General features: G+C 36.6%; 1 protein-coding gene across 2 annotated transcripts; it reads left to right on the forward strand.

Annotated features, from left to right (window-relative positions):
* On the forward strand, positions 1 to 27845 carry LOC113754046 (pre-mRNA-processing protein 40C). 2 transcript variants are annotated; one of them, XM_027298362.1, is made up of 15 exons: positions 1 to 137; positions 654 to 853; positions 3484 to 4066; positions 4149 to 4312; positions 5783 to 5820; positions 9580 to 9658; positions 11954 to 12415; positions 12720 to 12803; positions 17093 to 17233; positions 17320 to 17426; positions 18836 to 18956; positions 19477 to 19620; positions 21382 to 21528; positions 24295 to 24417; positions 27365 to 27845. In XM_027298362.1, the coding sequence occupies exons 2-15, from the start codon at positions 683 to 685 to the stop codon at positions 27674 to 27676; spliced, it is 2676 nt and encodes an 891-aa protein (XP_027154163.1). In that variant the 5' UTR covers positions 1 to 137; positions 654 to 682; the 3' UTR covers positions 27677 to 27845. The 2 variants fall into 2 exon arrangements, with proteins under 2 accessions (XP_027154163.1, XP_027154162.1); XM_027298361.1 differs by having other exon boundaries at positions 671 to 853.
* The last annotated feature ends 23 nt before the right edge of the window (positions 27846 to 27868 follow it).

Here is a 27868-nt window from a genome sequence, read left to right on the forward strand (position 1 = left end):
CCCTATAATTAAACAAACAATTCCCCCAAAATCCCAAAATTCAATCCCCCGCGCAGCGCCGGCCTCTCCTTCTCTGCCTACTGTAATACTCTGTACTATTGCTTTTTCGAGCATTTCCGTCTTCGAACAATAAATCGGTAAGTTTGTCTCTTAGGTTTTCCGTAACAAATTTCTACGGTCACTTAGGGTTTCTTCACCAACTTCAAATGCATTCTTATGATTTCATTTTCTAATTTTCCCAATTTAGCCTGTAGTTTTTTTTGTTGCGATTTTTGTTCGTTGCCTGCTCAATGAAACAGTTCAGCCGGCAGGAAATTATTTGGTTTTTTCTTTTCTATCTTTTTTATAATAGGTCTAACTTTTTTTGTTATTTTTTTTTTACAATTATTCGTATGTGAGAATTAGTTAAAAGGCAGTGGTCCGTTGCCTAATCAGTAAAGATGGCTTAATTTTGAGCTTTTGAAAATTTCTACGATTTTTTTTATTTGTTTTGTGTATAAAATGAATTGCTCAATGTACATTTCGGGCAGAAATCAGCAGAAATGAAATTTACTGTAAATAACTTAAGCACCGTTTGTTAATTTGGCAACAGAAATGTACAATTTATTTATTTATTTATTTTTGTGCTGTTCACCTTTCTGACATTTGTTCAGTTTTTTCTTTTGGGTAGTGTATCAGTAGTATGTCCCAGAATCCGAGTACATGTGTACCGGGAGTAGGGGTGCCTTCGATGATGGCAGGTGCAGCGCCTCCAACTGCTGGTGGCCCTCAACAAGGAGCCCCAATGAATGCTTCAAACTTCACTTTTAATGGGAATGCACAGCTGGGGCAGATTAATCAGTCAGTGAAACCTGTACGTACGTACCTTTGTTAGGAGTTCATTTTGCTCATTGCTTAATAAGTATTTGTAACTTCAAATTTAACATAATTTGCATACAACATGCATAGCATAGTTTATTTAAGTTAAAATTTATCTTCTTGTTCAGTGAGTATTTATCGTCATAGTTGGATAGGGTCTAGTTGCGTTGTCCACTTGCATCTCCTATGCACTTGATTGATAGTACATGTTGGAGGTTTGTTGGGTTCGGAAACTTAGGAGAAATTTGTGCAGGATTGAAAGGGAAGTTTTTGGAACTTAAGAACCAAATCTGATTTAATTGATTCAGCTAATAGCTTGGTTTCAGCATTTTGCAGCAGTGGTTTAGGTTCAAAAGTTAATAGGGTCAGCCCTCTGCTTGCAGCAGTGGTTTAGGTTCAAAAGTTACTAAGGTCAGCCCTTTGCTTGCAGCAGTGGTTTAGGTTCGAAAGTTACTAGGGTCACTCTGCTCTGTATATTATAGCTGGTATTAGATTGAAACTGTGTATTTGGATGAGGGGCCAATGGTGTTGGACCGTGATTACTTGAGGGTTGCAGGAACTAAGTGTTGTGCATGGCTAAGTGCTATGCTGAAGTAATGGTGGGACCAGTTCTATAGCCTGTTTGAACTCTCTGGAATCTTTCACCCCAAAATAGCCTGAACTTTGGATTGGACTTTGCAAACAAGGAAGGACCTTAAGGTGGAGACGTAACAGACTGCATCCCTGCATTGGATAGACGTGATTTGGGCGATTAACACAAGAAGTTGGTGGACTGCTAACAGCTCTAAAGCATTTTGGGTTATTGATGTGGGTTGACAATTATTTGGTCAGACCTCTGTCCTGGACATTTCATGGGCTGTGGTAAAAACTAGAAAGAAATGATGTATGGCCAGAATGCATCAAACAAATCTGAAGTTTGACGGCAGTCACTCAATTTTTCCATGCATATTGAGCTCACTTCTAAGATTTCTATGTTTTAAGAAGGTAAATTGTGGTTAAAGGTCTGATATGAGGAAGGTAGTCATACATTTTTTCGGCTGCATGGTAGTTGATTTTAGCTTATTGCAGAACTTCGATGAGTTAGCATTATGCAGATGTTTTATTTAATTTTCTACAAATGGAAGATAGTGTTTGATGATCTGGGGTTAATATGTTGCACTAAACTTTTTTTTTGGGGGGTGGGGGGCCGCTAGCCGGAAGTTCAAATTCCTGCAATCTTGATGAGGAGAATAAGAGATTAAGTAAGGCCTCAAATATCAATTTTGGTGCTACAGGCTTCATTCCTGGAGCTTTGTGCTATCCAAAAAGATGCAAAAATTTCTGAAATATCTTGTGGAAATGGAAACTATCTTTGTTTATGTGGTTATTGAGTAGTGGAGTCTTATTTAGCAAATAGAGAAATTGTGCTTCCATATGTATTGTAGGACGACCTTCATTAATCAAAATGTTAGCCTTCACCCGAATATCTTTTTAGTTAATAACAATGGACTTGAAGGTTTGCAATGCAAAGGTGGGTTTGCAATGCAAAGGTGGGTTTGCAATGCTGACTTGTTCTTCCTTTGATGACTTTTTCTTGAAGTTTTTATGGGTCCACATTTTCAGTGGGAATCTAAACTTTTCCCTACTTTCTATTGGTTTGGTTACTTTGCTTGTATGTGGTTTGATGACCTTTTTTTGAAGTTAAATATTAGTTTCTAAATGTAAGAGTTGGTGGGGGAAGGTGTTGACATGTTTGTGAGGCTACGTATATGTTTATTGGGGTTAGCTGAAACCTGACTGGTCTGCTAAGGTGACTTATGGTTTCTTGGAGACTTCTTCTTTTAGAATGGTTCTTTTGAATTATCTAATAGAGGTTATGCTGTAGAGGTGCATTGCTTTAGATGCCATAAACAAGAGAGAGAGCAAAGCCGAAGTGAGTTTAGGAGTCATCATTTAATTATTCTTTTAGCTAAAGATGCATTTATTTATTGTATGCATATATACGCAGTATGATTAGGTGCAGGAATTTGATGTTTTGGTGGCCAAGATTTCTTTAGCATAATATGAAAGAGCACCCAGCTTCTGAGCTTGCAAGTAGATATTACTGATGAAATATGTAAATATTTCTGATAATAATAATGTTGCAAAAGAAATACAACTTTTCTTATGTATAGTTTCTTTGGCTTGTTCCAATACTGGAGCTTTTGAGGCTATTGCCTTGACTTTTGAAGTAGAAGTATACCAGCAGTTTTCTTGCAGGTCTCTTTGCTTGTCAGGCCAAATGTATTCATGGTAACTTTTGTAATTCCATACTGGGGAAAGAATAATGAATTGGTTTTTTGTTTCTTTGTTTGTTGGAAATAGGTATATATTGCAAATGGTTTGCCAGAAGAGTGTGCTTTTGAACATTTGAGTGTTAACTCTGGATTTTGGTTCTGCATTGTTTTAATTATAAGGATGGCCTAATGCAGTATTTGTGATTGTGCATTGCAACTGAAGTATGTGAACTTTGGGATTTGTTTTGGCTATGCTGTTCTAAGTATTGCTTCAACTTATTTTAGACTTGTGCAGTTTTGAACTTGTTTCATCGCATTAAAGTTACTTATTGGCTATATTGAGTTTTTCTGCCTTCGTTTCCAACTACAGAATAACAAGGCTGAGGTTGTACAAGAACTGGAAGGTGTATCTACTGCACAGCCCACTCCAACAAGTAATTTGTCAAGTTCCTTTTCGGGTGTGCCTCCTGCACCATCATATCAGGTTCTTCCGGGATTTGCTAATAGTCCTGCAACACCTCCCCCAGGAATTTCCCCTTCAATACCTTTACCCGCCAATGTGGCTGTCGCTCCATCTAGTGATCTTTTTACTGCATTTCTGAGACCGAACAATCAAAGTATACCTGTGCTTTCAAATCCTCCTGTTCAGCATCAGGGATATGCCCCATATCCTTCTGTGTCTCCTGCAGCTGCTGCATTACAGGGACCATGGTTGCAGCCCCCACAGGTTAGTGGCCTGATAAGACCACCATTTTCAGCATATCCTGTAGCTATTACGGGTCCCTTTCCTTTGCCAGCTCGAAATACACCTATCCCATCTGTTCTATTGCTCGACACACAACCCCCTGGTGTAACCAATGCAGAAGCACCTTCTGCAACCCCCATTCATACTGTAGCTTCTGTTAGCCAGTCAACAACTGGTGTCTTGCAAGCAGAGATTCCTCCTGGGATTGGTATGCTCAAAATTGATGAAATTAACAGCATACGATTTGTTTTTCCTGTTCATATTTCTGATTTTGTTATTTACTTCTGCAGATAATGCTAAAAGTGCAAATGCAGTTGACATCAAAGATGGATCTCCAGCCAATGAACATCTGGAAGCCTGGACAGCACATAGGACAGAAACTGGAGCTCTGTACTACTATAATGCTGTGACGGGAGAATCTACTTATGAAAAGCCTTCAGGCTTTGTGGGGGAGGTACTTGCAGCTATCTTATTCGCTGCCATGCGCTATGTGAACTTCAATAGACTGTTATGGACCTTGAGGGTCTACCTATATAAGGACAATGAATTTTTATTGTGGAATGATATTTATGTTCACAGAGCTATATGCCACAAATTTGGCTATGCTTGTTTATTTTTACATCCTGATAAGACATAAGACCCTGTGTTGGTGCTATCCCCATGCATTTTCAACTTTCTCTGCAGTCACTTTTCAATTGGGAGCATTTTATAGGGATTTCTTAGGTGAATGTGAGCATTTATGACATTTTTGAGTTGCATACATAGTTTTGTTTTTCTCATGAAAGCAAGCAAGTTTTGGTGGCTCCATGATGTGGTAATGGTTCTTTGCCTGATCATCTTGCTTTTTGATTCCAGTAGACATGATTGTTTCAAGCTTTAATTAGGTTTTCTAGTGCAACATTTTAAACATTTCATGGCAGTGCTACTTAATGTATAGGTCAACATGCCAGGTCAAAACTTAATTGTTCATCTATGTGAGTTTAGCTTGAAATCAGTTGCATACAAGAAAAGAACTGATTCAAATGTTTAATCAAGTTAATTTTTCTTCACTATTTGTTTTGAGGAAGTAGGAGAAAAGGAAGGAAAGGCAAGGAAAGGAAATGGAGTAAAAAGGTTTTTAATATTTGAATTGATTTTTGAGGAGGGAAAGGAACGGATAGGGAGGGAAAGCGAGGGATTAGGTCTATACTTTCCATCCAAAAGTGGGCGGAAATGGAGGGAAAGGAAACCAAGGTTAATGAAAATTTAAAAATTTCCAAAATATCGTTATGTTTTTCTGTGTTTATCATTAATATTATCCATCTTTGATAAAATCTCCAGACCACCCAATCACCTAAGCCCTACATTTTTAAGTAATGTCTGAAACTTAAAAATATTTACTTATCTTGTTAATATTTGCTATTATTTTAAAATTTGTCCTTTTATATTTTGGGGTTGTAATTTCTTCCCCTTAAAAAGTGCAATAATAACAATTTGATTCATTTTTAAATAATATTATCTTGTAGATTTTATGAGAATAAATGGATGAATATTGAAAATAAAAACTAAAACGAGGTAAGGCGCTAAAATAAGTTTAGAAATTAAACTTTGTTAAATTATGGGCAAAACACGTGATATTTTCCTTTCATTTATTTTCATTCCCCAATCCAAACAATATCTTCAGTGTTTACTCTCTTTTCCTTCAGTATTTAATCCAGGAAAAATCGATGGAATCTGCTTTCCTCTACTTTCTTTTCCTTTCTTTTCCACTAGAGTCTTTTCCTTCCCTTCCCTTCCCTTCAATCCAAACGGTGACTAAAGATCAAGAATATCTGAAGAAGCGCCTGTTTTGGTTATTTCTTGTATGCTCTCTCGTTTAAGGTTCTTAGCTTCTATTTGGCTTATAAATATCTTGAGTATAATTGTTGTTCCTTGTAAACTGCAGCCCGAGAAAGTAACTGCCCAGCCAACTCCAGTTACTTGGTAAGTTCTTTTCTACCTAATTAGGAAAATATCCTGCAAAATAGCTTTCTTGAAGAAGGATTATTATTTTATGTGATGGACTTTTCTACTTGTGGTTTTGTTATGTTAACTTAATGTACTACTTTGAAACTGTTATGCTTTTTTGGTGTCATATATCATGGTAAAGTAGACATTGAAGATGATAAAATAGTTCTTTTTTCCCCTGTTAATAATTTTGGTTGATGCTTGGTAAATTTATGTTAATCAATGCTTCTCATGAACTGTGTATTTTTAGTCCTTCTGGGCATATACAAACTAAATGGCTGAAGAAATTGTTTTTATCTATATCTGTCTGTCAAAGGGACGGTAGGGATTGGGATCATTTCTACACGGGACAATATAGAAAAGTCTGGGTAAATTATGCTGATCTTCCTAAGTTTTGTCATAATCAGACGGACCGCTCCTTTAGTTATAAAATTGCATTAGCATCCCCTATTAAATTGTTCTAGATAAGATGAAGATGTTCTTTAGAATTTTGGTTCTGTACTTTGCTGAGCTGTCCTCCTTCTATGGCATTTATATTTGTGATTTTCCAATTACAGTTATAATTCTGTCTGCACTAGCACTTAGGTGGGCTTATGTGGCATGATATAGAAACCTGAGGGATGACATCTGCAATTGTTAGTAACAGGGGTGGTTTCTGTAATTATGAGGAAACACAGAGGAGGTGAGTTTAATTTGCCCAACAAAGTTACTTCATGACAGCAAAGAAAAAGGTACCCAAGGGTCAGATCATGTGGAAAATCCTTGAACATTCTGGAGTTGGACCTGTAAACAAAATATGAATAAAAGATATTGTAGGCATACAGATGTCCACTATGCTTTCATGAAACTGAGTGCTGGTTCATAGTAGGTCTGTCTTAGTTGCTTACAACTAAGTAATCTTTCTCTTTTTCTTTTTTAAGTTAAAACTCGTTTCTGTATACTGTTCTTTTACCTTGTTTAAAGTTGGAATACATTGATTATCAAAAGCAACCTGTCTTGGTTGTATATTATTAAGCTACTGAGCTATCTTTTGAGGTGAAGACTTGTACTCTGAGCCTTTTGATGTCAAAATCATATTATTTCTGGGACTCTGTTCCCTAGCCAAATTCAGAGACAAACTCTAGCTTGTTTCAAACCCCTATCATACATTAAAATGTTAATGGATTTGAGGATTATGTTCCAAAACAGCATTAAGCTTGTTGTTTGTCATAGCAATTGGATCTTGGAGATTTTGCAAATGAAAGCTTTTGTTGAGAAAGTTTCAGGGCATCTTGCATAAAGGAAAGGGATAGGGGAGTTGTTTCATCTACTTCGGGTTTCAAAAGTACAAAGGCTGGCCATGCCAATTATCAGATTGTTTTCTAAATTAGCTCTGTTATTTCTTTTGGATACATTAGAAATTAGCTCTATGATTCCCTTCATTTATTTAGATTCTAAAAGGACGCAGAATTACTATTGAGCAGATCAGAATGACCTAAAGGACTTAGAAACTGCTTATGTTTAGAGCCTAGGTCTGATTTTCTTGAGTAAGGGAAGTATGTGTCAGAGTTGCTGCTGACTTTCTCACTAATGATATGTAATAAGCATAGTTATCGAGCTTGTAATATTTTACTTCAACTTGGTACTTATATCTGGAGTAGGTAATTGGCTCACAAAAAAGCTGAATTAGGGCTATCACCTGAGGAGCTTAAGAAGTGCATGCTACTTGTCAGACTGAATTAGGCAATCTTGATGGAGAAAAAAGGTTGCATCACAAGTTCCAGGCAGCAAGCCTACGTAAATGAAAATTAGTTTTTCTTTCTGTTAGGATTCATTTACTTCAAGCTTTCCTTTGATGTCCCATAGTCTAATAGGAAAACAGAAATCATAGATTCGAAACCTCTGGTAAAATGCCTGCACGTAACGTAACCCAGCAGATAAAGTACATTACATGGTCCAGGGATTGACGACTCACCCATTCAGTGAATTTGGCACTGGACATTCCCAAAATGGGTACTAATTCTAGTCGTTGAACAGCTGAAACTTTGAAGAATAACTAATTGATTTCTTTTCTTTCAGTTATTCTTTTGCCCTTTCCTAATCTATTAATAACAAAATGAATTTTTCCAATGTATAAAATAAAAATTCCAATGGCTTTGGCTGCTATAACCTTCCCAACCACGATATTTTCTTTTTTTGTTTTGATAAAACCCGGTGGACGAATTTTCCATCTCCAAGTAAAAACACTTCGGAACAGCTATGAATAGATTAAAAAGTGATAGAAAGTTGTCTTTAGAAAGTCTCTGAATCTTGGTGGTGATCATAACGATTTTGAAGTCAGTAATTGGTGCTGATTGTTGCATGTTCAAGAATTACAATCCTGCAACTGGTGAGTCAGCTGTTAGCACTTTCACTTGTAGCATAATCATTTCTTTGATTTTTTTGGCAAGTTATTTAAAGTAGAGAAGTCATGATTAATGGTGTAATTTACCCAACAGTTATCATGCTTGAGTAGTAAGATGTCTATATTTACAACAGATTTGTATATGAAAAGATGGAGGCTAAGAATTTTGTGGAACTAAAGCTTATATAACCTAAATAATTTAGATACTTTGTTGCAAGAGGCAACATACGACTTGCGCAACTGAAATTGACTGTATAGCTACAGTTATAGTGTACAAGGAAAAAAGAAGTCAATTTGGAATTAAATACTTAAACTTGGATCTAATGTTCCTACTGCTATGACCTTTTCCTGCATTTGCTGAAGTACAATATCGAGCTTATTTAGATTCTGATAGGACATTACTAATAACAGATTTAAATTTCCTAAAGTAAATCAGACCTCTTAATGCTGGAGACCAGGTCTAATATTCTGAAGTTGGGCGACATATACTTAAGTCTTGCCTTGCACTTTTGCATTCAAGACTCGTGTCACCCAAAATTGGTACTTATACCTGGAGAAGGATTAGCTTGTGAAGATAGACTGCAAGTTTGAAGCAATTATTTAGGTTTGCCACATGAAGAGCTTAAGTTTCAAGCATTTAATCTGGAAAACATGCTATTTGTCAAACAGAATAAGGCAATCATGACTGAGAAAAAGAAGTTGCATCACAAGTTCCAGATGGCCAACTTTGCAAATGGAAAATTAGAGTTAACTTGTTTGAGTTTCCTTCAATGTCTCTTTAGTGTAGTCTAAAGAAGGAAAAATGAAAAATAGTTTAAGAAGTACAAAGTTGTCTTTTTCTTAATTTTGGTGGTCATGATGTCATTTTGAAGCTAATAATTGCAACTGATCTTGCCTTTACAATAGTAACAAGCCTGCAAGTGGTGAGTCACTGATACTTCTTATATGAGTATCATTATCATTTGTTTGATGTCTAGGGCAAGTTATTTATATGTTGTTATTGATCAGGCATCATAATTAAGAGTGTAAAATAATTCTCATGCTTTAGTAAGATTTGGATATTTAGTCACTTGTTAATTGGTTGGACAACTGGTTGCAGTCTTATGGCTTTATTGAACAGTATGTTTATTTCAGAACTTGACTTTACCTAAGGGTCTGGTGCAAGTGATTATACATGGCTACTGTGTGGCTGTCTTCTATTTGTGGGCATATTCTCTTCTCGTGAACTAATTATTGTCTCCTTCCACTCAAGATTTCATTCTTGCAGTTGATTCTGCCTTTTGATATACCTAGTAGAGCATGATAGTATTTATGATGGAGCTAATTAGCATTATTTTGTTGTGAATGTTCAGGGAGAAATTGGCTGGTACAGATTGGACCTTGGTGACCACTAATGATTGGAAAAAATATTATTACAACACAAAAACTAAGGTATTGTTTTGTCAACAAATGGTTCATTTTTTTCTCTTGCGATAAGAATGCATATGTAGATGTACATTTGTCACAGGTTTCTTTATGGACACTTGAAAGGCTGTCTGTTGCTTCAATTTTTTTAAATCAGTTTCTTGCTCCCTGTGTTGCATGAGTTAAGATGATGGATAAATCATGGTAGTCACCTGAAGGTTGGAATTCTTTTGCTTGGACCAAAAAAGTTCATGGTTAATCATTCAAGTCTTATTGTTTGTGCATGCTACTTGGTATTCAAGGTTAGTTATATTAGTTGAACGTCTACTAATAGTCTACTTTTATGGTTTTATTCTCTGAGTCTGAATTCTCTCTCTCTCTCTCTCTCTCCAAATGCTTTATTTGTAAAACCTATATTGCCTTAGCATGCGCCCGCAAGGGGGAAAAACGAAGAATTTTTCCCATGATTTTTTTATTAATTTTGCCCCTATTTTAAGTGTACTGCAAACGTGCTAGGTTGGTGTTGTGTATCAGTAAAGCGTTCTACTGTAGATTCATAGCTTGTATATCCATCTTCAAATATGTACTTTTAAATGTCAGATTAGTTTCACTATCTAGTTATCAATTCCCAACGCTGCTGGCAATCAATGAGTGACTACAATTTGATAAATTTATTGAGCTCTTACAATTGTAGATATTTTTCTTTGTAACTTAATCACCAAGTAAAGTAAGTTCCAGATAAACTTGTCATCTTGTTATGTGAACTGGTTTTCCTGTTCTCTCTTTCGAGTAATTCTCCCAAGTTTCCTTTCACTCGTCACCAGTGAAAATAGAAGGGTGAAGTAGAAACCCAGAAATGCCAACAGTGAGAAGGAATTCATATAGGAAGTTGATAATAGTATTAAATATGAAGAAGAATTTGAATTTCAATTGAAAATATTGGCGGTTTAATAGCAAAACTGAACCACCACCGGTACATCATATTCTTAAAAGTTAAGCTGTATTTTCTGTCAGACTTGTTTATAAATTGTTTTGAAATGGCAAGATGCAGGTAGGACTTTGTCTAGTAACCAGAGGTTAAGGAAACATCCCCAAGTCTAGGTATTATGGCGTATATGAGATCTTTTTGGCCACCCCATGCTTCCATCCCTCTTACAGCTATGACAATACATTTTTCATATGGCTGGATTTGTTGAAGATTTTGATGGCTTATATGTATGGCATATCACAAACCTTACAGCTATTTATTTGTCCGGCTCATCTAAAGGCTAGGATGTGGTAGGACTTCTCCAAGTAACCGGAGGATAAGGAACTGGACTGAAGTCCTGGTATTGTGGCCTATATGAGAACTTGCTTGCCACCCCAAGCTTTCATTCCTTTCGCAGCTAACTCATTACATTTTACTATTTGCTGGGTTTGTTAAAGATCTCCTAGGGTGATAAGAACATTTGGAAATTCCTCTTGCTGATGACAGATTTATTTTTTTGTTTCTTTTTTTGTCGACAGCCTTTTCCTTTATTTTCTCTTCAACAGACAAGTCGTATACAAGTAGAAGTTTTCCATAATGTCGATGGCAATATACACCTAGACATCGTTCTTTGCTGCTTCTGTGAATGGTTGATTGTCATATCTTCAGAAGTGCCATGTTGTGATTGTACATTTTTTGGTGAAACTCCTATGCTGCTAGGAAAAGTTAAGTGTGGTTGAGCATTTCATTTTGTTGAAAAGTTGATCCATGTTCAGTTTTTTAAGAATTGTTTGGCTAATTTTAGCTAATTTTATAATTAGAAAAAAAAATTTATGCTTTTAATGATTGCTTGGATTGTCTCTGTCGACACAAACTTTCCTTTATTTCAGCTATTAAATTATTGAATCATTCTAGATGAATGTTTCTTTTGTTTGGGAATTGATATTTGAGGTGGTGATCAGCTTTATTTGTTCTTTTGACTTGGTTTTGGTTTGACATGTTTGCCTGGTTCATGTAAAGTGTTAGGACTGTCAACTGTCACTAAGTTTGTTATTCATTATTGTGAATATTAGTTTGACATTTTTTTAATAGTTCCTTTATAGATCATAGATCTGAAGTTCTATCTGATGTTTCCTATTACTAGTATCTAATGAAGCAGTAATTAGCCTGAAAGTCCGTTTGTAACATACACATACTTTTGGTTTTGAATCAAGACTTGAATTCATTCTAGTTTGCATGCATCTTTGTTATTATTTCTGGTCCTTTATACGACTATGGGAGCGTATGCTAGCTATTCATCCCAGTTGTTACGCTATTGTAAATTTCATGACTTTCTGTATTATTTTCTTAAACAGTTGAGTAGCTGGCAAATTCCCAGTGAACTGACTGAGTTAAAAAAGAAGCAGGATGCTGATGCCTCAAGGACATCCATGGCAGTGTCTAGTTCTAATGTGTTATCTGAAAAAGGATCAACTCCTATTGCTTTGAGTGCCCCTGCTATTACCACAGGCGGTCGTGATGCCACAGTTCTAAGGTCATCAACTGTGGTAGGACACTCTTCGGCATTGGATCTTATAAAAAAGAAGTTGCAGGATTCTGGTGTCCCTCCTGCAACTTCACCTGGTGCAGGTTTGCCTGGAGCAGTTTCATCAGATCCAAACGGTTCAAAATCAGTCGAGGCTAGGGATTCTCGAAGCGATAATAGCAAAGAAAATGTAAAAGAAACTAATGGAGAAAGTAATCTGTCTGATACCTCATCAGATTCTGAGGATGATGATAATGGACCAAGAAAGGAGGAGTGTATCATCCAATTTAAGGTATCATTGCCAATTTTCCGGCTTCCCCTTTCTGCCTTTACTGTTGAAAAATGTTAATTGTTTTTGTCCAAGTTCCAAATTTGAAGCGTCATTATATATGTGTGGCTTGAGTTTGTATGGTCATGTTTGTCTTTGTACAATAAATATCTGATAAGACTGAAATCCTTGCTCTCAAATTTGTTTTTGTTTGTTCTAATCCCTGTATTTGTTTATATAGCCTTTCAGATGATTTTATGCTGAAATTCATTCTTTTCGGTAAACTCTTTACGCACTTTGTGTTTGCACGTGTCTGTTGAATTGCTAGGAAATGCTCAAGGAACGTGGTGTAGCACCATTTTCAAAATGGGAAAAGGAACTTCCAAAGATATTTTATGACCCACGGTTTAAGGTTTGTCTAGACTCCTCTTACGTTGAAAAATAGCACTTTGGTCTCTCTCTCTCTCTCACACATGGATTTGGTCTGCATTGTATGCTTAAATTAGTGATCATCATCTTAGTACTTGTTTGCTCATGATTTTGCACATCCAGCTAGTCCAAAAATTTATGTGAAATATGAATTATTCTTGGAGTGCTGCTGTGGCTCCTTTTTTGTGTTTTGTTCGGGTTTGGGGGGGGGGGGAGGGAGTCTGAGGGGGTTTTTGTCAGATCAGGGCATAATCTGGAACAGAAATTTCTTTTTGACTGGTGGTGTAGAAATGTGTATGCTATGTTGGAATGACAAAGTTGACTAGAATGGCAAACCTCCCTGCTGATGGACTAGGTTAGTTGATAAACCAAATCAGACAGAACCTGTTATTGTGGAAATTGGGAAAAAAAAGACGTGTATCCATCTTCCCAAGAAAGCTTGCAACATACTCGTAAAAGATGCAAAAGTATTTGCCTTACTGTAAAGGGCCAGACTGTGCTGCTTGAACTCAATAGCTATTGGTACTTTGAGTTTCAAGGTACTCCCTTTGACCTGATCATTTCATGGAAGACATGTTTAGGATTGCATTCGTGGGTGGATTTTCTTCTGTTATCCTTTACACTTGCTTGGCGAGACGAAATTTTCAAACACTCATTTGACTACTGAGGTAGACGTGGGGAGGCTTCCTCTTGCTAGCTACTTTGACCCTTCTGTTTCTGGTGAGAATCTAATCTGTTTCTCGAGTTGTCTTTTTTCTTTAGAACCAATTCTTTGTTATTGTATGGTAAGTGCCTATCATGAACTGTTTCTGCTTATTTGCATACACTGTCATTTAACAGTTTCCTTTCCCGATTTTTAGAACTCTACATAATGAGTGTTATTTTTTCTGGTCTTGTTGACATGGTAGAATCGTTGGGCTATGATTTTGCCCTTGCTTTTTGCCATACACAAAAACCCAGTCCGAGTTTTTGGCCAATTATGTTTAACTGAACCTTTGAATATACTTGCCTCACTATGCACTATCCTAATGGACTTGATGTTCATTTTAACTGGCTTTATTGTGTCTTATATGCATGTTGACAAGTACTTTGTTACACAGTCTCGGCATTTGTACCATGGAGTACCAGCACCACAAGATGTTGGTGCATGTGCTGACTGTGTATCGGACTGGCTGAAACTTGGATGGGAGTCTGGGGCTGCTTGGAACTTGATGAACTTTGAAGGGTTGCCAATCTTTGGTGAAGAATTTGTTGCATTGGGCCCCCAGTCTGCATTAATGGTGGTTCTGATGGAATTATAACTATAATAAGAGGTGAAATTTCCTGTGGTGTGGTGACGAGCATAGTGAAATTTGCACAATTTTAGGATAGAAAGTGATGGAGTATAAGCACCTGATAGATGAAAATAGATATGGTGTCAAACCGTACTCAGATAAGGTGTTGGTGTCAGGTCAAACCATCAGAAGTGATAGTAGCTGTATCAAACATCGGCACACGCTGTTGATTTATAGTTATTTGAAAAGCCTGATGCTCTTCGTGAACTTATGCTTCTAATACCTTAAGATATAAAATTCTTTTTTAAATTAGTTTTTCACTATCAACTCACTTGATCCCAATTTTCCTCAATAAACCAATGTCCCTGGTCTTTGTTTTCCCGCCTTGTTTCCATCATTGTGAAAGTTGGTGGCTTCTCCTCTTAAAACTCATCGATGTTTTCGCAAATTTAAGCCAGGGCACTGCTTCAACTGCACCATCGCCGAAAGCCCTTTGCAAGTCAACCATCATCTACTGATTGGCAATACATCAATCTTTGAAATCCTTTAGCTCGCAAGAATTGAGAATACAAATAGGACAGTCTAATACCTCCAGTGTCATAGCATAAAATAACTCAATTTACTCAGGTAGTTCCTAATGCAATCATCCATATCCATCCAATTTCCTGCAGAACCTCGTGACTAAATAGAGGGAAGAAACTTCCCTTCGACAAATTCCGTCCCTTAAAGTCTGTGGGGGTTTAGTCAAAGGAAATTGGCTGTTGCTGTGGATTGCGGATTACCATAAGAAATTATTGGAGATTGCGGGTTACAAATATGATTGCTCTTGGGCGTGGGGTACTGAGGAGGTAGTGTTACAATTTCAGAAGGGGTTGGAGCGCGAGACAGGATGAGTATTATTCAGGGATATTATTGTCTGTTCAGGAAATAAGAGAGATGGGGTACCAATATCTATTTTTGGAGCACCCGCATTACTTCCCTTTAAAATGCTATACATTAAATACTTACTCTAATTAATTGGTCAATAATATATCATTAGACATGTAACATCGTATATGTAAATATTAATTGGAAGAAATAGTACAGAATACATGTATGCGTATATTGGCTTTAGAAAAAGAAATTTATAGACTAGCATATCACAAACCTGTTTCTGAGTCTCTAGTCATGTCAAAGTATCCTTAATTTTGGAGATGAGGAACCCAACTCCAATACACACAGAGGACATATGTAAGTTCCTTTCCTCTAGTAAAAGGAAGAACTCCTTTTTTTTTTTTCTGGGTTCAAAGATTCCATCTTCATAATTCTTTGAGATGTCTGGAGTTTAAATTTTCAACTTTTCTGTTCTCTGGATGTAAGCTGAGTGCATATTCTTCTTTTACACAAGTCCTGTTAATGCTAAATATCTACAAGCATATTGTCGCTGTGCGGAGGCTATTTACAATTATTCTGGAGTTCAATCCGATTATATGTGATGGGGCTCATATACGGAGATTTTTTTCTGCCACTTAGGGTAGGTTGCCTTGTACTTTATGAAATTTAAATGACATTGTAGTTTTGTCTGTGTGCACTTTTCTCTTTTCTTTTTTCCCTGTAAGTAGTGTAGTTTTATGGTTGCTCCATTCAAACATTTGATATGCTATTTTTGCATTGATAAGTTCACTTTTTTAAAATTCTGTACATCTTAAGAGCCAAAAGAGTGTTATTTGTTGTATAATCTTTGTCAGATATTCTTCATGAAAGCACAAAATTCAGTTTCTTATCTTTTTGAGAAGCTTAAAAGATCTGGTAATGGAAGTTTTATTTATTTATTCATTTTTTTTTGGTTTTCCCTAGCTTTAGCTGATGAAGTTCTTTAATGAGTTAAGTTTTTCATTGAATTCATAATTTGGTTGAAACTCAGAGTGAGATATCAATTTTTCTTCTTCTTAAGGATTCTTTGATGATACTTGCCTGAAATAGACATTTCAGCTTTGGTTAGGGAGAATATATTGGCTGTTAACATCAGTCTTGGTTCCTTAAAAGTTCCTTGCATCCAAGTCATCTGCTGTCAGTGCTATAGAATTTTTTGACTTAGTTGTCAAGACATCTTCAGAATTGATGCGGGTGATCATTTAAGCAGAGAAATGATATAGTGCTTCTTGGTATGCTGGTTTTGCAGAAGATTGTTTCAGGTGTATATGGTACTCAAGTGGTCATCTAAAGGTGCAATAGTAGATCCAAGGTTTTGCATACCATGTCAGGATTAGTTTTAACTTGCAGACAACAGTCAGAGTTTGGTGTCACTTAGAAGATCCTAGGAGGAGGTAAACTAACAATGACATTTATTACCTTATCCTATAGGTTTTGACAAGGCGAATAGGTCAGGAGAGATGTAGTGGATTTCTCTTTAGATGCTAAACTTTCTTAACCTGAAAAGTAATTCTGAATAAGTAGGTAGACATTAAAAGATGGATTTGTCTCTTTTTTCCTGCAAATCCCTTCTTGTCAGCGAAGCAAGCATAAGGTTTCAAAATACAGCAACCAAAATTCATTGTAGCAAATGTTCATGCTGCATAACCTTGATATCGGCTTGGATTTTGGATGCAACTTAGATCCTATAAATATGAGGTTCACATATCCATGTGCTCATGGAAAAGAGTCAGTAAAAGCTGCTATAGGCTTGACACAAAAAACAATAATGGAGTAATGATATTAAAGATTTGTGTAAAATATTGCTTGCTCCGGTTTGCCTTTATTATTTGCTGTGGGTACACTTGGTTCAGTGTTTCTTTCCCCTTTCTCTTCCCCTCCCCACCTGCATTTTTTTTTTGGGGATTCTTTGTTGTTTATATACTCTCTCGCTCTGTCTATTGCTGATTCTTTTATGTGCTATACTACTGCCAGGGTTAGGGATAGGATGTTTGGCTGGATGGGTGCTGTGTCTTTCTCATGCATATCTTTGCGTACTTGTAGACAGTCTTTTTGTTGCTCATATCTGCATTATTGTTTGTTGTAGGCAATTCCAAGTCATAGTGCTCGAAGAGCCTTGTTTGAGCACTATGTCAGAACTCGCGCTGAAGAACAGCGAAAGGAGAGAAGGGCCGCTCAAAAAGCTGCAGTTGAGGGGTTCAAGAAATTATTAGAAGAAGCGAAGGAGGTGTGTGTGGTTATCTCTTTAGTTTGTCCAGATATAAATTCCAATGGATATTTGAGAATTTCTTTCTAAACATGCCCTACATTCAGGATATTGATGATCAGACTGATTATCAAACATTCAAGAAGAAGTGGGGACATGATCCGCGCTTTGAGGCCCTGGAGCGAAAAGAAAGAGAGGCTCTGTTGAATGAAAGGTATGATCTTGGGAAAGTGTTCAATACGTGCTTGGGATTCCAGTTGTTTAGTGGCAATTGTCGTTTAATTATATTTAGCTAGTTCCTAGTTGCTGCTGAGAAACAGCTGGAATCTGTTCTTCTTGAATCCTTTGGCCAGAACTGTTAAATTAGTAACACAATAGGCTGATAATACTGATGATACCCACAAGCATAAGGGTGTCTAATTACCATCAGCTAGTCCGAGAGAGCCCTGTACCTTTTTTGATGGATACATTAAGTGTATTGGTGTACTGAGTCCATGACTTTTATGTTAATGGTTTCTAGATAAATAGCATGGATTTCAAATTTCAGCTACAGATGGAGGGAGGGAGGGACAGGGGGTGCCCCGGGGGGGGGGAGTTGAAATTGCCTAATGATGTTCTATTAGCTTGTAAGTGTGATTGATATGAGCACTGCTGTCAACATCATTTGTCCCAGTTAGTAACAGATAGAAGGGGACTGAAAATTTCCCTGATACAAATTATTCTAATGCAGTGTACTACGGTTGAATGTTACTTTTACGGAGTTAAGAGTTCACTGGTTACTCTAGCAGTACAGTGGTTATTTATTTTAGGACAATACTTGTATTTCCTTGTGTGTGATAGGGCTTCTTTGATCATCTACATTATCTAGGTTATTTGGATCTTGGGTTTTTCTTGTGTACTGATTTCTTGGCAAGGATTTGAAATTAGTCTAGATTTATGTAGACTAATACTGTGATCATTGTGTTTTTGATGTCGAAGGAGATTACCTCTTCTTTACGTTCATGTTATACAACTCTGTTGCTGTTAAGTTAGCCTCCGGTCATGGTTTTCTCTTTGTTTTCCTAGAAACTTAGACTTTGATCACGAATCAAGGTAGTTTACCTTTTCCTCGCACTACAACCTGCATCAGATGTAGTTTTGTCTCTCTGGTATTTGTGCTCAACCTTTTCCATAACATGAATTATTGCGTATCTTAAGATTGTTGATAATGATATCCTGGCTTTTAATTAGAATGGTAAGTGTACATTTAGTATACTGTTGAAAAAAGCTCCTTTTTTTTTTTGCTCTTTTTCATTTTGTCATTCTGGCTGCATCATGACTGTTCTCTGACCTTATGTTATTGGTTTTTTTCCATCATCTCTGTGAATCCATGATATACATTAACTACTATAAGAGAAGATCTCAACTTTTTTGCAGGAGATGTAAATGAACTTGATCTAACATTTGAACTTGATCTGAAGATTGTCTTTAGGAGAATAATTTACTAGCATTTTTGGAAATGGGATTTAGCATGTCCTTCATATCTTGTCTTCCTTTTTCCATGAGCTTCATAATTGCTGGAAATGTCATCGATGTGGTGCATATAGTAAAGTTTTGTTGATACACAGTTTATTCTACTTGCAGGATCCTTCCTCTGAAGAGAGCTGCTGAAGAGAAGGCTCAAGCTATACGTGCAGCAGCTATTTCTAGTTTCAAATCAATGCTCAAGGAAGGAGATATTACTTCAAATTCTCGCTGGTCAAAGGTTTTATAACAGTTTTTACATAATTTACTTGTTTTTCTTAACCTTGTTTCTGCTTTTGTCTCTTGGGATGTTGTTTGAAAAACTTGAAATCTAGTTTCCTCTGTGTTGTCAGTTTTCCTGTGGTTTTCTTGTATGTGCTATGACTAATTCATAACATATTGTGGCTGAAAATGCTTGGCCATTGTTAAGTGTTCTCTTAGATGATTTGTATTTTTCTTTTCAACCTCGCATCCAACTCTCTCTAAGATAATCATTATATATGACTGGTGGGCGAATGGATATTAAAGAGTATTTTGAATTTGTTACACATTGAATTTCACTTGTCATTGTTAATGTTCAAATCAATTACTACATACTGGTTAGTAGCTTGTATCTACCAGCTTATTCTTTTGATATTCTAAATGTGTATGTCTCATCTCACTCACCAAGCTTTAGTTGGGTGTCTTTTTGCACATGTAGCATTGGTGGTTTCTGCCAAATTGCGCTTCTTTGAGCACATCGAATTATTTTCTTCTGGCAGGTTAAAGATAGTCTGAGGAATGATCCTAGGTACAAGTCTGTTAAGCATGAGGATAGGGAGGCTTTGTTTAATGAATATATCGCTGAATTGAAGGCTGCTGAAGAGGAGACGGAGCGCATAGCAAAAGACAAACATAGTGAGGAGGTAAGAAACTGGTTTTCACTCACCCTCAGGTGCTTGATTCACTTTCTTCTTCTCAGATGTATGACACTGTTAGTTATGCTAATGCTTTATTTAGCCTTTTTGCGTAATGTAAACATCAAATCTCAAACAATGGTCAGTTTCACTGTCTTCTTTCCTCAGTCCTTGTGTTTGTATGGATATATTTTTTTAGTTTTTCAGGAGCTTCTTAGTTAGGTTCATTTTTTTGGAATCATGATGCATATTTTACTGAAAACATTGAATGTTTTAACCATTTCAGTGAGCTTTAGCCATTTAGCATTCTGCTAATTGCAACTCCTGGTCCCTTCTTTTACAATTTGTAGTGGAAACTTTGAAACACTTGTGAAAGCAGCTACTCTAGAACTAATAATGATGGGGTAGAGACCCGCTTAGCGAGCATTGAAATGTGGAAGCTACTTGATGCTCCATATAAGACTTGCATAGAGGTTGTTTAAATGTATTAGCAAAAGAATGAGCTTAGAGGACATTCCATCTAAATGAGTTCCACTGAAATTAGATGTTAAGAATGACATTAGGCTACATTTTGGTCAATCAAATTGGATTGGATAATTCAATTCTGGCCTTTATTATTTTTATTTTTGTTTTGAATATTTTTTTAGCAAAGAAGTAGCACGGAAAATGGGCAAAAATTACAAGATTTATTGGTGCTGCTCCACTTGGATTAACTGCTTTTGGGTTGTTTTTGAAATATTTTAGTGTAGCAATGTATGTGAAATATTTTTACTGTAGATGTTTTTAATGGTGTTTTTGAAAATATATTTTGGGGCATTTTTAAGATTTAAAATTTTAATGGGGTATTTTTAAAATTTTATAAAACCTTACAACCAACCACCACCCCTTCTGCCCTCTCTCCTCCCCCCTCCTCTCTCTTCCCCTCCCCTCCCCCCTGCCGACCAGAGAGGGGGGAGGGGAGAGGGGTGGGGAGGAGCGAGGAGGGGAGGAAGAGGGAGGAGGAAGGAGGAGGGGGAGGAGGGAGGAGAGAAATGGCGACCAGAAGGTAGGGGGGGAGGGGGTGGGGAAGGGAAGAGGAAGAAGTGGGAGGAAGAAAGAGAGGAGAAAGGGGAGGGGAAGAGGGAGGAGGAAGGAGGGAGGAGAGAAGACGGGGAGGTGGCGGCGGGTGTTGGTGTGTGATGGTGGTTGGTGGTGGTGGTGGTAGGTGATGGGTGAAGAAGAAAGAGGGTTTTTTCTTGTGTATTTAAGATGTGTTGTGTTTTTGAGTTGTTTTTAGAGTTTATTACTGTAGACTTGAAAGACAAAAACTGTTTTTCAAAAAACTCTTCAATCCAAATGGATCGGGTCCAGGTAGTAATCATTGTTCCATGTGGGGCCTGAATGGACTTGTTCCATGTACTGTGGTGATGATTCTTGTAACTTTGCAGGTATTCTAAGAAGGTGCCTGAAAAAGATGGTCTCTTTAGTTGTTGATGTTGTATATTCCTAACCACTGATTTCGCTTTGATGAATTAGTAGTTATCTATTTACCTTGACAATATTTTGGAATTGTAATAATATTGAGTTAAATGCTTATATGGTGTATTTTCATTGCTTGTTTTGTTTATTGTCAATTCGACTTTATCAAAAAAGAATTCCCATCCACTTGTAATTTTAAGTATTCAATGTTTAAAACTCGTGAAAGAGCCAGAGTTGGTTGAGTAAGATTGAGTTTATTGTCTTTATTTTTCTCCTACTTAGATGGATGTTCTTTCATCCAATGTTTCCTAGGATAAACTAAAAGAAAGAGAACGAGCACTGCGCAAACGGAAAGAAAGAGAAGAACAAGAAGTGGAGAGAGTGCGATTGAAAGCACGTAGAAAGGAAGCAGTTGAATCTTATCAAGCTCTTTTGGTTGAGAGCATTAAAGATCCTCAGGTTTCACTTTATGTTTTGTTTCAGAGTGATTTTGCCTTTTGATTTCTGACATCTATTGGAATATTGTATTTCCTGGGAATCAAGAGTAGTTAGAAATTAGCGAACCCGCATGTTTGAATATTATCCTGCCTCATTTATTTTCAATTCACATGAAATAAGGAGATGCTTGCTAACTGGGTTGTTTGTAATTTTCCTGTAATTTGTTTGTAGAAGTTTGCTAACTAATAAAGAGTCTTGCTTCATTGCTATTTATTTATCTATTTATGATGAAAATCATTTCACAATATTAAGGTGAATCGATATTTGTGCTTGTTAACAAAACTTGCCGGTGACCAGTGCTTCATCTCAATCTTTCGGGCTTTCCCCTTTCCCTCTCCCTTTTTCTACATGGTTAATGTTGCATCTATATTTCTGTTATGCTGTTTAGGTACGCCTGAAATATTTTTGCTGTTGATGAATGGCAAAAGGTTGTATCCCTCTCCCTTCTGCTTTTCAGAACCAATATTGCATAATGTTCCAGACATTGTGTGAGGTTGCCTCTGTAATATTTCTGCTTTTGCTAAAGTGGGATTGTATTCTAATTGTGCGGTTTTAGTAAAGTACAAGATGGGGCTTGGAATACCATCTTGGTACTGATTGTAGTTGTAACCTTCACTAGGATGGAAGTAAAATAGTGGTGAATTCTGCGTGCTGGTGAGGATACTGTTATTGAATGCGAGAGGTGCAAGGCAAGTCCCGGGTAGAAAAAGTTTGTTAGGTTTATCCTTTTCAATAGACTAACCACCCATTCGGTATGGTGAAATTACTACTATATAATGGGTCTGAACATCTCAAAACTCTTACATGATGTTTAGTTGGTAACTGTCAGTATGAATCAGTCACTATGAAAGACCAAAAAGTGGCCAATAGCCAATCCGGACCAAATTGGAAACTTTCTCATCCATTCTAAAATTTTATGGCAGGAAACTTGAAGCATGAAAAAACAGATAAGGAGAAAAGCTGTAGCCAACAGAACATGAGAACATCGCTGTTCCCTCTTATCTTACTTCCTCCCAACCTCTCTTCTGTCTACTTCTTCATCATTATATCCCCTCTCATATCTCTTGTTCTTCCCCCACTCCATAGGCTGCTTTTTCTTCCCTGATTAGAACGTCTGACTGGAGAAATTGGAGCTGCTGGTATGTTGGTTTTTCTTTTTCTTGTAATTGGCACTCAAAATTTTCCCAGATTCAAAACAATTGTCATTGAACTAGTTTTGCTATGTAAAAATCTTGTCCATATAATCTTACGCTGACTGGTCTTGGTTATATTTCTAATTTCTAAGCTTAATGCAGCCATAGAACTTTCTATGTTGATTGACTGTGGGCTTTCATCATAATAGCAAGATTATTTTGGATCTTGGTCTTGATTTGCATGGAAGAATTGTGGTTATGCCTTGGTGTTGGTTTTGGTTTTGGGTTTTTGTTGATTTTGTTGAGGTACAGAAATAGAGCTTTCTTGAGATTACTCGCCGTAGGTGGCGAAGGCTGACAATGGTAAGAAATTAAAGGTTTTGGTTGACAGTTATAGCATGAAGACGTTGAAAGAAATAAGAAAAGAAAATAGAAGTTGATTCCTATACAAATACAAACACTGCCAAACATTTTTAAAGGGAATCCCTGGTAAACTGATTGTCATTGAAGGTCATAGTCATTGCCATTGCTGATTTGAACCAAACGGGTGGTAAAATGGTTCTTTTTGCTAATTTTTTCTAGCTGTAGGTCAACATTTCCTTGTTTTGGTATCTGACTTGAAGGTTGTTAAGTGGCATCTTGGAGAAAGATTAAGATAAGAAAGATAAAAGGACGAAAGGCTTTGTATTGTCAAAGAGAAATCGAACTGATGTATTCAAGGAGTTACATTTTCCCTGCTTGGTGCTTTGGAAGCAAAAACTGCCTGAGGAGTAGCCTTTTGTTATTAATGTTGTTTTATTGGCTGTGGTAAAAGTTGCGTGGAGACTACAGGTGAACAATTTGAGCTGTTTTCCTGGTTTGGTGTTCTGAGGTTTACCTATTCATGTGAAATGGATAAACTAGAATCAAGATTTTAGGGGATTAATTTTTAGTGTAATCATAGGGTCTAAACTTATTATTGTAGATGAGTGACTAAGAAAAGATTAGAACAGAAAACAGTTTATAATTTGTCTTAACCAATAAACTCAATGCCAGGATAATCTTTAGAGGGTCTCACTTTTTTTGATATATTTTCTGGTTCTGATAGGAACCTTGGAAAAGTTGCATAGACCTGTAGCAATCTTGTACTTTATGGGAGAACTCATGTCTACCACAAACTCAGAGGATATGTAGTGTAGAGACTCGAAATATAACCCAGTAGAAAGGTCAAAGATCAAATGACCAGATATAGAATGTGTAGGTGGTACTGGTAAAACCTATTTGGGAACTGAAGAAAATAGTTCAAAATGGAGGCTGTTGTAATGAAAGTAGTAGCGCTTTGTGCCTTCTCGTGATGACTTAAAGTGTCTCTACTAACCTAGAGAGTACCCAATCGGGTGATTAAACAGAAAAGTAAATTGTTGCGCGCTTGGAAATGTCTGTAATTTTTTATTCTTAAGTACCTTGTACAAATTACATTCTCTTGGAGTTTGCATCGTATACTATGAGATGGTTAGCAGGAAGCAGTAGAATATACAAGGTTATCATGACATTAAAATTCCTTCATATATAAGCATATAAAAGTTTGACATTTTCATTCCTTTTGTGAATCTAGGCAAGTTGGACAGATTCAAAGTCTAAATTGGACAAGGATCCCCAAGGACGTGCAGCCAATCCTAATCTAGATCAATCTGACTTGGAAAAGCTTTTCCGTGAGCATGTGAAGATTTTACATGAGGTAAGCTGTGTTCTCTCTTAGGTCCTGAAGTAGAATGGATCTCTTACTCTTATTCAGGATGCTTATCTTAAAAAGTGCAAGTGAACCGGAGTCTGGGAAATCAACTATTTACTTTTATTTCTTTTTAGGAGAATGCTGTTTCAAGCTGTGCCTGCATGTGTTGTTGACTTTGTTACCTGAACTTAATCCATTCCAAGAAGCCTTAATTAAGAATTGAGCATTCATGCATTGCCAGATATTTGTATTGAATGTGATCAAAAATTTGTTCTGTCTTTTACCTTAGTGAAAAAGGGTGCATGGTGTTTTTTCTGTGTTATGCATGGTGGAGTTGGTGATTGGGTATGTATAGGTTGTCCTAACTTGTATGAAATGTGATCAAATTTTGGTTATATCTCCTTGACTTTTGCGTGGAAAAAAAAAAGTGTTTCCATCTGTGTTGTTTGTGGGGCATGATAGGTGAATAGGCATGTAAGTTATCATTTATACAATATTTTAAAGTGAGCTATGTTTTGGGGTCGGAATGCATCTAGGCTAAGCACTTGATCTCACATTTCTTTTGCAGTTTATGTCAATGAATTGTTTGCGGTGACAGTAAAACAGTAACTTTTTCTGTTTAAACCACATGTTTTTCCTTTACCTGTTCAGATATGCTGTTTCTTTGCTTCTTCTCTGTGCTTTCGATGTGGAAATGCTAGTGAAGTTAATGTTATATTAGTATTGAACTGCAAACAGAGATCTTTACATTATCTTTGAAGACTCTAGCTCAGCATTCGACAAAGAATTGTATATCAGTCATGGATCTCATATGGTTAGTTTAGCACTGGATTGTTTAGGTCAAATTCCAGGTGGTGGCACCACTATTTTTATCCAAGTATTTGGTCTACATGATTGAAAATTTCTAATCAAAATATTTTGCAGCTAGTTCCTCAAATAGCAATTTTTTTCTGTTCAGATCAAATCTCTATAGCTGTTCAGGTGTCACTTTCTGTTTGTGCTTCATAGAAATTGCATTTTTTTTGGGTATCAGCTTTGAGCTGCGAACAGAGATCCTTCTATTGTCTTCAAAGGCTATCTCGGCATTTAATGAAGTTTTGGTTATCGGTTATTGGACCATATGTTTAGTTTAAATGTTGATTTTCTTGTTCAATTTTCAGTTGGTGGCACCATATTTCTTGTCTAAACATGGGATTAGTATATTAAAATTTGTTTAGATATTCAGAAATTTAATGTTGATTCTAATACAAATAGAATGCCTTTACGACCATTAGGACAAGCAATTTTAGAGTACTATCAAGTCAATTAGAACTGCGCCAATTGTGAAACTTTTGCACCATTATAGATGTGAGTTGCATCGTTCTGAATATTACATACGGTTATGACCATCTTGATGTGACTTGTTCACCTTCTATTCAACATAATGATCTAGAACACATTGAATCAACAGCTTTCAGTACCAAGCTGGAATACCATTTCTTGGAAATCTGTGTGCTGCAGGAGAGTTATTGAATGCAGTACATTTGCATGGTAATATCATAATTTGAAGTCAAGTTGTATGGTGAACTATAGGATAATGTTCCCACAAGAGTGTTGTCAGAACTATATCCCCTGGTATCTTCCTTGTTGTCAACTTTTCCATTTGAGTATCAAATATACCATGGAGGGGTCTTTTATGGCATTGTTTATCCTCAGTCTATATGCCCTAAACACTTTTTTCTAATGCTATTTGCTTGTGAGTCATGGATAATAATTATTCATAACCTTACCCTCAGCCCTTGAACACTTTAGGAACTGCAAACAAAATTCCCAAAGTTGGATTTGTATATATGGTGTTATTATTGCCATCTAAAAGTTAAAAGCAATTTAAATATCTTCCATTACTGCAGATATACAGGGTTTCAACTCTTCCATAGCTATGTTTCTTTTCGGTATTTTATCATGAGGGAACTGATTTTTATTATCCCAAAGAACCCAGAGGTTTGAACAATATTTCAAGTTGTCAAGATATATGTATCACGTACTAGACGAGATTGGTTGCTTCTTTGGGATTGGGTGAATGTGATAACGGATTTGCTGGTCTTTGTGAGGTATCAATCTTTTCTAAATGCTTTTTGACATAGAGGGACAAGAAGACTAATAGTTTACTCAATTTTCTTTTCTTGATGGATGTAGGTAACTTTCTGATTGTTGTCTAGCAAACATCATTTTGAGCTTCGTTCTGCTCTGAAGCTGGTCTGTGTGTCATGTTGAATTTACACTATGAACAAGAATATTAATGATGTCTCAGAGGAGCAAGCTGTGATTTTTTATGGTTCTTTTATCTTTTTCCTACTAAGTTCTCTATGATGTGGAAATCCTTCTTGTAGATCTGGAAATCTTCTTTCCCTTTAATTTATATAATAGGCAATTATTCTAGATATGGGTTTGGTGGGTATATGTTTCGTCAGAAATTTTTCTCAGTTTATGGCCTCCTGGAATAAACAAATTTGTGTTATATTAATGTATGCTAGATTCTGTTGTTGATAAAGCAAGAACCATTGAATTGTGTCAAAGAGGTTCCGTGATTGTCCCTTTGTGGTTGATGTATTCCGTCGATAATTTTGACGAGGAATGCATTTCCTACAGTTTCTGTAGATAATTTGTGGTTGCCATTGAGACATGGAAGAAATTGATGATTAGTCTTTACATGTTCGATTTTTTCATGCTCCTTATGGTGTTTGATGTGGTAAGCAAAAATCCCTGTCAAGTTTCTTCTCAATTCCTTAGATTGAGATGAAACTATTTGAAAAGTAAATTGCAATTATGCTGACAATTAATGACTTTGGAGGCGTGTTATTTTTATTTTTTTTGGGTACTGATGTTACGAGAGAGTTGAAATCTGATTAAGTTGTAACTAATGCCTGGTGAATAAATTGTCTTGCTCTTGCTAATCCCTTTTCATTGTTTACAGAGGCGTGTTTCTGAGTTCAGAGCTCTATTAGCCGAGGTTGTAACTTTAGAAGCTGCAGCTCGAGAAAAAGATGGCAAAACAGTTCTTACGTCGTGGTCAACTGCTAAACATCTTTTAAAAGCTGATGCTCGGTATACAAAGATGCCAAGGAAAGACAGGGAGTCCTTGTGGAAGCGACATGTAGAGGATATTCAGCGCAGACAAAAGTCAGCACCTGATAGAGAAACGGAGAAGCACAAGGATGCGAGAAATAAAAGCTCTGTTGACTCTGGTAAAAATGTAATGGGATCAAGAACTCATGATAAGAGGTAGTCATTTTTGTGTCACTGTTTACCCGATAAACAGAATCGGACTTCTGATCGGCAGTCAGTGTCTGGTGGACCAACAAAAGCTATGTAAAATAGTGGTTTTAACTCTGGTATCTGAGATTATATTACTTCGGAGTATCATTTAATGGAAATGATTTTTGTTATTCTTTGAAGGGAAATAAGATTTTTTTTTTTG

Source organism: Coffea eugenioides, chromosome 11, assembly GCF_003713205.1.
Source record: "Coffea eugenioides isolate CCC68of chromosome 11, Ceug_1.0, whole genome shotgun sequence".
In the NCBI taxonomy this organism is placed as follows: domain Eukaryota; kingdom Viridiplantae; phylum Streptophyta; class Magnoliopsida; order Gentianales; family Rubiaceae; genus Coffea; species Coffea eugenioides.